The 13,785-nt window shown below is 38.1% G+C and overlaps 1 protein-coding gene across 1 annotated transcript; it reads right to left on the bottom strand.

The window, feature by feature from the left end:
* Window positions 1–3,746: 3,746 nt before the first annotated feature.
* On the bottom strand, window positions 3,747–13,115 carry LOC137269940 (glutamate-rich protein 6-like). Its single transcript, XM_067803778.1, has 8 exons — window positions 12,932–13,115; window positions 11,423–11,461; window positions 9,482–9,642; window positions 9,062–9,147; window positions 7,131–7,283; window positions 6,417–6,645; window positions 5,267–5,346; window positions 3,747–5,025 (listed from the first exon to the last, which is right to left on the bottom strand). Exons 1-8 carry the CDS (start codon window positions 13,110–13,112, stop codon window positions 4,830–4,832), a joined length of 1,125 nt encoding a protein of 374 aa, XP_067659879.1. The 5' UTR covers window positions 13,113–13,115; the 3' UTR covers window positions 3,747–4,829.
* Between the last annotated feature and the right edge of the window lie 670 nt (window positions 13,116–13,785).

The raw sequence follows: 13,785 nt of genomic DNA, 5'->3' as shown, positions 1-13,785 counted from the left end.
TGACTGTAAAGTCTTCTGTACACCTTCTAAAAGTGAGTTTACACATTTGTTCGAATTGTTAAGGCAATGGTACAAAAAACGCTGGTTGGATGCGAGTCTGGACGACATTTTTGCTGAATGTGGTCTTCACGAATCTTGCATGTGAACAGTCATTCGCTCTTCCGTTGTTTTAATTGATCCTGGGTTTTTGCCATTCCATTGAAACCGGTACACCTTCTCGTTTTATCTGCATGAGATTACTGAGAATTGTACAGTTTTTATTTGGTCACTCATTATTAATGTGTTAAATATGAATATTGCAGAAAGTAACTTCAACGACGGGTAAACAGTATTTTGTCGAGTCACCATGGGCAGCAATGTCGGCTTCAGTGCCAAAACTTAGAAAGTCGTGGTCAGTGCTATCCCAATAGAGGACCGCCTCTCCTTCATTTCAGACATATACTTCTTATGGGCACTTTCTTTCATAAGTCCCAAAGCATTCTCTACTGGCTTTAGGTCTGGGCTATCGCTTGGCAGATCTAATAACTCATTTGTTGGGTCCGAAACCCGACCTGTGGATGCTTTGAACGATGTTTTGGGTCGTTGTCCTGCTGGAAAGTCAAAACATATTCCACAGACCACGTAAGCAGATGGAAGAGAGCATCTGTGTATCGCTCACTGATCATATTCCGCATGCACAGACGGGCGTTGCCCCTAACACAGATTTCACCCCACACGTTAAATTTCGGACTGTACTTTGGGCGCTGATACAAAGTTTTTTCAGTTTGTTTGGTCCGAAATTCCAGAGGATTAGGAAACAGCCACACAGAACTTTTTATCTGCGAAAATCTCAATGTCCCAGTCAAAATTTCTGTTCCGTAAGCACCTGTTCAACCTTCGCTCCATTTGTTTAAGTTTCATGACCGTTGATGGAATTCCTCGACTTTTCTGCCAACCCATTGCATGCAGCTCAGGTCTATTTGTCTCCATGCAGACAGCCACATGTCCTCCATCAGTCATGCTCAACCTTACGTTTTCTAAACTCCTTCGTTTGTTTTCAGAAACAAGAATACCAAGCCGCCTCCTGTCCCCGACAGCCAGTTTCCTGGGCCTCCCTGGTGCTCACTGCTATATCCATTTGCAATGGTTTTCAAAACACCATAAACAATGGACAAACGGATGCCTGTTCTACTTGAAATTTCTCTGATCTGGTGTCCTTGTTATAATACTCTAAAATCAACTTCCTCTTCTCTCAATCATCCATGACCTGTGAAGGTCAGGTGTAGACTAGGCCTCCAGCAACCCATGCTTGCCACAAAAGGCGACTATGCTTGTCTTAAGAGGCGACTAATGGGATTGGGTGATCAGGCTCCCTGACTTGGCTGACACATGTCATCGGTTCCCAATTGTGTACATCAATGCTCATGCTGTTGATCACCAGATTGTCAGGTCCAAAGGCGTAAAACTAAACTCATATCAATCACACTGAGGATCACTGAAAATGTCATCTGCTAGGAAGAAAACAAAGGGGGATAATTCTTCCCAAATGAAAAAGGATTCCTACAATTCTCAGTAATTTCTGGTCATGCTATAGCTCCATTCCTTGCTATAAGGTTTCTATTACGCAGAAAGTTCAAATGATTTAGATACAAACAGGCCAAGGACTATAGGAACCCCCCTGCAATATTCTCCATCTGACTGGAATAGTATCCGAAGTCTGCACTGTCCTTGGGAGTACATCTCAAGATGAGTCGACCAGCAACTCATAAAGACTAGTAAATCAAGTAGTCGCTCTGGGTCGTCAACATGGAGCGGCTGTGGTGATATCAATTAGCCTCTTCCAAAATCATTTTTTGTACAAGAGGTTGGTCCTTGCACTCCTCAGATGCATTGTTCATGTCCTTAGATGCACTGTCCATGTCCTTAGATGCATTGTTCATTTACCTAGACTTGACGATTACGAGGATGGCTACAAAGAGCATGGTGTGAATTACAAAGCCTTGGAGGTTTCAAACAAGAAAGAAGTGAGGTCCTGTATTATACTGATTAGCCTGTATTTGTGATGTCATACGGAAACTATCTGCATTCAGGGGTGAGAATGTCAAAACACATAAAACAATGGGTAAAGGGATATTCAGGTGGTTTATTTACAAGAATAACGCATTGACCACACTCCCACATCAATAGGTCACAAAACGTCCATAAGATATTAGCTACGGCATGACACAGGTCAGTTGATTAGGTGTTTCCCCAAAACATCTTTCGATATTCACTGCATAGTTCATACTAACTCATATTAAGTGATATAAATTTGCTAATTGCATGATTATGGGTAATTCAAAAAACCTTGAATGTTCCATAATACTGTAGAATACTTTGCAAGTAGTCTCATTGTATCTAAAACATGGCTTCATTAGATTAAGATTGTTAACTCAATATGATTCTCTGTTGAATTATTAATTACAAAAAAGTGTATTGTGCTAGTGAAGAGCGCTTGTAAGACAATATTTAACACATGTCAAGTGAGTGAGTTGGGTTTTACATAGATTTTAAAGTTATTCCAGCAATATCACAGCAGGGGACACCCAAAATGGGCTTCACACATTGTACCCATGAGGGGAATCAAACCCAGACCTTTGGTATGACAAACAAACACTGTACCCACTGGGCTACCCCTCCTCCCTTAATACATATCAAAAATCAAAAAGTCAATAATCATTTCGTCGTGTCATTCTTAAAACGGTTGGTTTTTTAAGTGATTTCATTCAATGAAGTAGTATATGAAATATAAGCAAACATCTTGGGTAAAGTGCTACAGTTGTGTTAAATAACTTGCAAATATGTCAGAGCAACAATCTGAGTAGCATGGGGGTCATTCATATTATAAATGAGAAAGAAACCATCACATTGATGGATTGAGATTGTATTTCCTGCAAGAAACAAAATGTATTTGAATGAAACACAGGCAAAATGTTTACCATAAAAACTTGTTTATACATTTAAATAATCTGTCTCAGTCCTACTGTTGCGATGCCCAATGTGCAAGGATTTATACCCAAGCATAGAGATTACTGCAATACAGTAAAAGGTTTGTCGTGTTGGAAATTGAAATTTTAATGAGGAGATAAACATACTGTGTTGAAAATTCAGAGGCATAGAAATAAATCATATTAGCTCCAAATCTGACTTAGAACCAAACGCTTAGCATGACGCTTTATATAAAAAAATCTAGGGGTATTCACATTTTGTTCTGTGCGTCCTATTTTTCAACACAGTATGTTTCTCTCCATTGTACCACATCCGTGTTATTAAGATTTAATAATAATAATTTAATAATGTGTTGGAAAATCAAAGGTGACTTAAGTTAAACTAACAAAATTCAGTATTTATTGAAGTGAGGGTAAAATATGAAATATATATGGATTCCAACTTTGTCAGGCAATGTTCACCAATCTTTGAAAATGTTTCAGTACAAATATTCAACATACTGCAATTGTGCATCTATAATCACTACATTCAGTCACCCCAGTGATCAGACCCTCTATATTGTTTCCAAGGCAATATGATTCACACTGTACAACACAAGTTATTACATTGTAATGAGTAGATTGCTGTCACTCACAGAACTGAATACTGGAATAGTATTATTTTCAGGAATATTTTCAGAAACATGATTAAAGACAAAAATAAAAATAAAAACAATTCTGTGAATTTTGGCAGCAGAATTTGAGTAAAATGAACTGGGAATTCTAAGCTGAGGGGTTAAGAAGACAATGGGATTAGGGGAGAAAAATAACAAACCCCACCATCCCAGGTCAATGTAGGCACCATTGGGAGTTAATAAGACACAGAGGCATACAGGAGTTAATAAAGGCAGGGGTTCAAATATTTTTTTAAAAGCCACTTTCCACAGGGCAAGTGACTTCAAGAAAGTTACTTGTGCTGATTAATTTTCCACTTGCCCTGATTTTATGACACTGTTTGATGCTAATGTTTACTGGACTATTTATGAAAGAGTGGTAAATTTCAAAGAACGATAGCTCTAAATTGCTATTATTGCGAAATGTAATAGCTACATTATGAGCAGATGAGATGATGAAATGAACTTCAAGTTTATTTGCAGTGTGAAACCATAAGTGGATATCATATAGTAGCCCACAGACAAGTAAGACACCATTATTTGACTGCCCGAAATGAAAACTGACTTGTCCCTGGCATCGGGCGATGGGATTTTTTAACCCCTGATAAAGGTCATGTTAATTATGAAATGTTCAGTAAACAATAAGTATGAGATCTAAGTAAATGCTCCAGAATACAGGTGAACCAGAACAAATCTTTGCAGATTCCAGTACTAAGTACTTGTATGGGATTGGTTCATGAGAAGTCTGAACAACTCTGTCGAGATGGTAGATTTACATATTTGTATTTTGAGACCAACAAGATTATCAAGCATTCTTTTTGTATAAAAGAGAATAAACATAAAATATGAGACAGACTTAGGGATATTGGAAAAACCTTCTGTTTAAATACAAGTAATTTTTCAAAAAGTCATGTTCCCCAACACAATATGAGATAATACTAGAAATAAGTGTATTTTTGCATACACATGAATATTTCTTTTAATAGGAAAACCTATCTTAACAATATTGAAAATTTAAAGAAATGTCTCCTCAAAACAGTTCGAGGCATATCACAGTGACTTTGGAGTTGAATGTACTTAACAAACAAGGTCCCTGAAGCACATGGCAAAGAGAAAAGGGGAGTCAGTTGACAGTAACAACTGGAAGTGACCCCTTCCCTTGTGCAGACAAACAAGGTCCCTGAAGCACATGGCAAAGAGAAAAGGGGAGTCAGTTGACAGTAACAACTGGCAGTGACCCCTTCCCTTGTGCAGACTTGCTCCTGGACAACCTGGTTGCAGACTTCTCCTGCCGTAATTTCTCAGTGCGTTGTAGTTTGGATGTGAGGTGGATTGGTGGAAGGATCTTGTCAAGTTTGGGTGACTTGGGGAACTTCAGCAAGTTTGAGACTTTGTCAAGAATTGATCTACAATGAAAAGTCCCAAGGTCATCATGAGTGGGGTCAAAAGGTCATCAAGGTCATGAGGTAATCACAAAAGAGGTCAAAGTCAGATCTGAGGCAGTCAAAGGCCATGAGTGAGGTCAAAAAGTTTACTAAAAGTACTAAGTGAGCATTGAGTGCTGAGTCAAAGAGAGTGAAGTGTGACAGGAAAGATGAAAGACCATTTTTAATGTGAATGCTTAAATGGTATGAGTATGCAACTTACTCAACATAAGCCTTTCGCTCATCCAAGAACAGTGCTGCCTCATCAATCTCCTTGGGTGGGATGTTTTCTGGAGCTACCAGCTACAACAATAAAACATGATGACAGAAACTCCAGAGGGTACAAAAACGAAACGTCCATAATATACCGTTCACAAAAGGTAGGGGATATTGGATTTACCAGAATGATAAAATACGAAGGATGAAGCTAAGGGAGAAACAGGTGACGAAAAGAAATTAAAGGAAAATTGGACAATTTATTCCATTCCTTTGGAAATGTTTCATCTGTATGAATACACAATACTTTTTCTCAATGCATTGACATTGGCTAGTGGTATGCTTCCAAAATTGGAATACCTCCTATTTTTTTTAATAGTATAACAATAATACACACCCACTCAACAACTGCCTTACACATCGTCATTAAAGTCTATTTCGATGGAGCTCAGCTAACACAGGCTCTAAGTTATTCCCTTGCTGTTGAGGCGAGGTGTTATTATTACTACAGGCTACTGCAGATCATACCCTAAACAGTGCTGGTATTGGCATATAACCTGTAATACAATGCATCACGATGCTAACATTTTATTCACAACAATACTTTGCCAAAGTATTGTCCACTTTTTCTGTGATAGGATACGAATCCTGATACAAGGATATCACTACGATATGTATCACAATATGAAAATCTTCAATTCTAACACCAACTTCAAAACGCCTTTCAGGTCAAAAACCAAACCAGTTTAAAGTATTTCGTCAAATTCCACCAGTGATGTTAAATGTTCATTCGAAAACGAGATAATTAAGTTTATACACTGATTTTGTAAATGTTGATAATATGCGAACGCTATGTCTGATACAGGTCTTGAGGTAAGAATTTTTGAGGAAACGTTTACTTATGAACGGAAATAAGTAAGCTTATACTTTAATCATCTAACTGAAGTAGTCTCTCTTTTTTTGACCAATATTGTGATCTGGCAATAGGCAAAGTTAGACATAAATGCATTGTGGCCCATTCGTATGGGGATATACAACAATGTTAAAGTTTGCATCAATTCACTGTATCAACACCCAATGCATTGATGCGTATCGATGAATCCTCACACCACAACCAATAACTATGCATTGCGAGGAGGACTTTCCATCACTCCTACCTTGAGACGTGAGCCCACATTGAATCGGCAACTCCTCTTCTTGGCTGTTAGGGTGAGTGCGATGCTGTCCTGGTTCATCACACGCACACCAATGTAGCGGTTCAGGCCGAAGCAGATTGGCTGGAAGGGTGGAGCATGTACATGAGTCTCTTGATCCTTCCATGTCCACTTCCTTCTGCGGCCCCCATGAACGTCCAGCTCGATGCCACCCAGCTGGTCAAAGTACAACCTTCGAACAGTTTAGTTCGGTGATTAGGTATATTGATATTTGATGGAGAATAAAATGATTAGATCCATTTTACCTACCACCCACTGGATCATGTCATCAGGCCTGGTGACTTGTAAGGTTGCATGTTTGTTGTTTGATGTGCACTCAGCAATATTCCAGCTACATGGTCAGAAAATAATCAAGTCAGAACCTGACAATCCAATGATCAACATCATAAGCACTGATGAAAAAATTTCAGATATGATGACTCATGTTAACCTGACAATCCTGCCCACCCAATCCATTTAGTGACCTCTTACGAGAAGCATGGATTCCTGAAGGCCAATTCCATCCTGGATCTTCACAGGCATGTTGTGCCAAGACATTGTGGCATGGAACTCTTAACTCAAGAAAGGATTCGTCATTGGAGACTTAACACTGTACAAATCCCTATGATATAGCCTAAACAGTCCTAATATCAAAACTTTGACCCTTCTTTCACTTACCTCACTATTCCGTTGTTATGGTAACATGACCCATATCCACTGGGTTCAAACACAGCTTTGACTGTGCGGCTGGGATTTTCGTCATGCACTACGTAGATGTACTGACCAAGGCTAACATAGCTTATGAGGATGGCGATCTGACCGTTAGGGTAGCTGACCATTGGTCAAGGAGATAACCAAGTCACAAAGACTCCATACAGGGATAAAAGGTTGAGAATTTAAACAGCATTTCAGACACTTTGGAACTTTGCAGCGATGAGTTCCATATTTAAAACAGAAACATTCTTGTAAATGATTCTCAAAACATATGTCTCTTCTTCATACAATCTGTGTTTAGTTTGATTTTAAGTATTGTACAATCTAGAAATTCAAATATGAAGAACATAACTGGAAAGTGAGTGAGAGAGCGAATGAGTTATTAACAATATTCTGGGGGACACCAGGAATGGGCGACACACATTTTACCCATGTGGGGAATCAAACCTGGGTCTTTGGTTTGATGAGTTTGATGTAATGAAAGACCATGAGGCCACAAAAATATAAATACACCCCTAAAAGTTAAACCCCACCTCACCCTACCCCACCCCACCCTCAATGCTGTGAATAAATAATATAGAATAATTCAGAGTAATATAAGCACGATAATAAATCATGACCCATATCGACATAGGCATATTTAAAGTTAAGTCCCTCGAATGTCTGTCACATTGATGAACCTAACACGTCCTGATATGGTGTTGCCAACAAGAAAACAGACACGGTGTATCTTGGAATCAGAGCCATGTCTCTAATGATGCATTGGTTTGTTTGCTGTTTGTTTACGACCATACTCAAGTACTGAGGACTGTTAAATTTCATAATTGAAATCATGAGCATATATATATATATATGTAATTGGGATATGATGACATGCTTCAAGATGTCATCGAGCTTGAGCTTGATCATAGTTTTCATCTTTGGCCTTAGGACAAAACTAAGCTGCTGAAGACCAATTTTAATTCAGATCTTCACAGTTGACAAAAATTGGTTAATGAAGACCAATTCTAACCCGCTTCTACACAGGAGACAAGCATAGATTGCTCAAGACAAACGCTAACCTAAGTCTTCAAGGGGGACAAAAATGGGTTAATGAAGACCAATATTTACCCAGACCTTCATGCGTTGATAGCAAATGATTATCCTGGTACTATTGTTATGAGAGTGTATTTTCTGTAAATTGTAATACTGATTAAGTGATTATTATTATTGGGTCACAATGTTTAGAGATTTGAGTGATAGCTCTTATGGGTCACATTTCGTATAATAAATGTTCAGTGCTATTAGAATTTTAGCAGCAGGCCTCTACAGTTGCCTCCCTTGATTAATTGTGTTTACTCATGGGAGTCTGTGAGAAAGTTGGTGGCGATGTGGTCACAAAGTGCTCGAATATTCAAGAATGAGTGACTGTGCTTATATATAAGGCTGGCTACTGTGTTAACGACACACACAGACTTACACACATGGATTTACTGTAGTTGTCATCATTCGGCTTATCTACATATGACTGCCTCTTCGTCTGATGGCCAACATCGACCTACATTCAACACTGACCTCTCGCCATGTAACATTCGGTTCAACTGTTTCTCTCTCTCAAAAAAAGACGTTGGTGAGTTCATATTATATTTGTGACCTATTACATTAGATTTGACTCAGCTGCATTGTATTGGAAACCTCTATATTGAATCTTTGTATCTTGCTATTTGACTGCTCAATACATAATATTGAATATTTTAGACTTGTCAGTGTCACATTTTGCTGGTTCTAAGGGGATTTCTTACACCTTTTGTCACAGCAAATTATTCACCGTAGCAATATATACCTACAACAAACAATACCTAACAGGTCTGATGTGTTATGTGATGTAGTTACACTGTAGTACTACAGAAGGATACAATACATTGCCTGATCCATCTGGGAATACGGTCAGGAATTTCTTCCCATCCTCATAAAACTTCTGTATCAATGGTCGCTCATGCAACTGAAACAAATTTAAATTTTAAATGTAATTATTATAGAGATATCTACTATTGTCTTGTGTGTGTCTCATAGTTCAATAAAAACAGAATGCCGTTTTCTACAACGTTTCAATTTTATAACTAAATAAATTAAATTTTAAATCAATTGAATTATCTAACAGAGTCAAATTTTGAATTAATTACATTTTTTAGTTAAATAAAAACAGAATGTCGTTTTCTCCAACAGAATGCCGTTTTCTCCAACATGTTTCAATCTGATATTTATGATTGAAATTTCCCCGTGATCCTCTCCGTACTTATCAAGGCCGGGTTTAACTAGGTCAGCACACCACCTACCCTCCCTGTTCCCATCATAGCTGGGTTTAAAGGTTCAGGTATGAAGATATCAATATCTTCCTCCTCATTGTTAAGAGGGCTTGGCGGCCGCAACGTCCAACCTTCCTCTAGACATCGCTGCGACGACAACTGGTAGTTGATCGTCTTCATTTGGCGAGCAACTGCATCAAACATGAAATAAACAATGAAGCAATCATCTTAAACAAAACTAATCCCCAAACCAAAACATCTTAAAACTTTCTGGAAAGGTATCAAAGAAAAATATTTACAACCATTGTGACTAATCTTAGACTAAAGAATATGTCATATAAACAAGAAAGCATCCTTCTATTTTTTTTCTTTTTTTAAACATAAATATACTGAAAAGCAAAAGTTAAGAAACATTAAACAAAAGATAAATAAAAGTAAGCGTTCATGTTTATGTCTTTAAATTAAAAACTCGACAAAAAGACAGTGTTGTGTTTCTTTTGCTGTTCATTATATGTATGCAATAATTAGCTGCATGAATATACTAGAAAGAAATATGTTACGACTGTTTAATGTTCCTGAACATGTGGACATGAGGAGCTCATAATATTTTTCTAACCTCAGCAATCTTTGTCCTTAGGCCTAAGCAATATGGCACGAGTATGGTCAAGCATGCATTTTTTACCCCCTAAAAACCAACATACTATTAGTGAGACAACTTTCAATGACACACAACAAACATGTTAGTGATGGCTAGTCTTCCAACACTCATCCAAGCTTTACACTATCCAACTACACAAACATTACAAATATTTTTCCTGATTTTTGTCCGTACAACTATCTCTCAATACGAGATCAAGGCTGAAAGTATTAATGTGGACGCATTTAAATATTTTGGTTGCAGGTTCTGCATGAGAGAGTGAGTGAATGCGTGCTTTCAGTCTTATGCCACACTCGGCAATATTCCAGTCATATGGCGGCTGTTTCTAAATAATCGAGTCTGGACCATACAATCCAGTGATAACGACATGAGCATCCACCTGCACAACTGGGAACCGATGACATGTGTCAACCAAATCAGCGAGTCTGATCACCTGATCCCGTTAGTCGCCTCTTACGACTAGCATAGTCGCCTTTTATGGCAAGCATGGGTTCCTGAAGGCCTATTCTACCCCAGGACATTCACAGATTTCTTCATGAGAGACTTTATGTTCCCAAAAATTGAGAATATAGTGGGAATCTATGCAGGGATGGGTGGCTTTGAGGATACAGAGGATCATGTGACATGTCATGTGACCACGACACATGCACTTTGACTGGACTTGTAAATGTGGGTGAAAATTCAGCATGGAACTAAAAAAAGCGGTAGTGTAGGAGACGTTCACAGGTATGTTCTTCTGACTGCATGATGTCTGGTAGTAACCTGGGGCAGGACATGGCAAGGATTTGGCACAATGGGGCAGGAAGTGACATCATCACAGGATATTGTCAGCATGACTTGGATTTCATTCATGATCAAGCTGCTAACATGATGAACATTTTTATTAAGCCATAATCATACATGATTTAAAAGTGTATGGTAACTTAAAAAGTCGTGTTTCACAAACTGGGTCAGTGACTGTACAGATTTACCGACATGACTGGATTTTCACTTGGCATGGGCAAGCGGGCCAGTATCTATTTTGCAATTTGCACACTGACATTAACAAGAGTACAATGAAATGGATGGATGGATGGATGGATGAAAAAACAAATTCCAAATCATCAACATTAACATCAATAATAGTGAACTTACACAAAAACTTACTTTTTAAAATATATTATATTCACTGTGACATGTCAAAACTAATGACTACATCCCCTTGAGGAAGAGTCCCTCTTGTTAATACAATCTGCTGGGTTTAATGATATACAAGCAACACGGGTACACTGTATATGAAAGGGTTGATATATATGTCCCGGACACCTGCCAACCTTCATTGGGGAGAACCCCAGTCGATCTGTTCGAGGTCGCTGTCAAAAACACAATAAATAGCTAGCTATAAAAATTTCATCCAGTCGTATTTAATGTATTAACTTGCACAACTTATCATATTATTGGGAAAGTGATATGCAATTTGGTGTATGAAGATTATACTAGCAGTTTAAAGGATTGTTATCTGAGAAATATTCAAATTCTGTCAACCATCTATTAGGAAGACATTTACATCTCAATGTCCACAAAAAAATGGAACAGGTTAACACAATTTGCTTGCACAGTGAAGGCTTGCATAAAACAAATCAAACATCAACATGAAATATGGTTCAACAGAAATATTCTAAAATCAACATCCAAAACACAAACATCTCAACAAAACAAACAAATTGATGGAATATGAAATAATGACAGATGAGTATCCAAGATGCTGCAGACTGCCCTGTTTGTGTTGCAGCACCCCCTATGTAGGGGAGATAACTCATGTCTATCTGATTCACTTTGCTTGTGGAATGAATCAAATCTGCAGTAATTTTGGCAGTGTTGATGTTTGAAAGTCTCCACTCTCAGAGTGACTGTTACTTATTAATCCACACAACTGCACAATGTGAGAAGAAACACTGTTAGTCTGAAAATCGTATTCTTAGATACTGTGTGATTATAATGCTGGCCCATTGCTAAATTTCTTCAAATTTCAAAAGGCTTATCTGATTTTCCAAAAACATCTAACCCCACACAACCTAAAAACAAAACGACACTTTTCACAAGAATGAATTAACCCACTATGTTTTCAAATAATAAAAAAAAACGACGAAGATCTGGGTTGTCAGCAACTCATGTCGTCATTTCCCAATTTCATATATCAATGTCCATTCTGTGGAACATTGGATGGTTGAGATTTGATTGTTTACTGACAGCCACCAGCAAGCTGGAGTATTGCTGCAGGCACAACAAACAAACAACAACAAAACAGTTAAAAACATTCCCCAATGTCTTCAAGTAATACAAAACTGAACAAAAATACAAAAACAAAATCTTTAAATAATTAAAACACCCCAGAAATGTCTTCAAATACGCAAAACACCTCGAGTGTAGCATAAAACAAATAAATAAAAAAACAATGAAAAACATCCTCAAACATCTTCAAATAAACTAAATAACTCTTAACATCTTCAACTGAAAACCCCCAAACTCTCTTCTTCAAACAATAAAACCCCTAATGTCTTCAAATGAAGGAAACAACCCCAAAAGTCTTCAAATAAACAAAATAAACAAAGTCTTCAAATAAACAAAACAATCCAAAATGTCTTTAAATAAAAAAACAAAACAAAAACAAACACCCCTTACATCTTCAACTGAAGAAAAGCAACCAAACATCTCCAAATAAACAAAAGAACCCCTAATGTCATCAAATAAACAAACTAACCCCAACACTGGTCAAATGACCAAAATGTCCCCAGCAATGGTCAAGTGAACGAATGCATGCAGACAACCACACTCTGACCTACCACCGTCCTTATAGGAGATTCCTTGGGCAGGTATAATGTTGGCTTTGATAGCCGCGACCTGTGTGGCCCGCGCAGAGGGCATGACGCCCCCAACCTGCCCCCCAGCGCCCCCTGATGCTGGAGTGAAGGAAACAGGGATAGAGAGAAAGGAAAGGAAACAAAGAAGAAAGAATAATTTCATCCATGAAAGTATTAGACAGAGAATCAATGAATTGCTTAAAATACTGTTGCTTCTCAGGGCCTAAATTTCCGAAGCTGTCTTAGCACTAAGATAGTAAGTACCTTACATTAACATTGACTTACAGCTGTCTTAGCACTAACAGAGTTTTGTAAATCTAGGCCCAGGACTTCAAAGAAAGACAAAACATTTACAAACTTTCTTTGTTCACCTCACTAGCTCTGATGACATAGCATTGTTATCACTGGGCACAATGCAGTTATGCCAACAATGCACATTAAAAATACAGTATCACTTGGCTTTTATTCTATTTCGTGTATTACCACTGGTGTCTCATAACACCTGGTGTCTTCTGTGGGCCAAAGACTCGTGTTATTGTGAGGGATGACTGCATGCAAGTTAACTGCCTCTGGCGGTTATGGATATTGATTTGATCAATTGTGGCGATTCAATCTACTTAGGCATCAGGGCCATTGTTTGGGTGGGTTGTTAGTCTGTTTATTGACCACTACAAAGTAACCCACCAAAATTGGTCTATTTGAATGAGTCTGTCTGAGTCTCACTTCACGATTTTTCAATTTCACAGAAAGTGCTGGCTCGTTCACATGCCAAAAGTTAGACAGACTCCACCTTTACGGCAATATGGACTAGTACGTAATTCTCGATTATACGCGTA

This window comes from Haliotis asinina, unplaced genomic scaffold (assembly GCF_037392515.1).
Source record: "Haliotis asinina isolate JCU_RB_2024 unplaced genomic scaffold, JCU_Hal_asi_v2 scaffold_19, whole genome shotgun sequence".
Taxonomy (NCBI): Eukaryota; Metazoa; Mollusca; class Gastropoda; order Lepetellida; family Haliotidae; genus Haliotis; species Haliotis asinina.
Note: the sequence above shows the minus strand (reverse complement) of the source record. Positions and strands in the feature narration are given on the sequence as shown.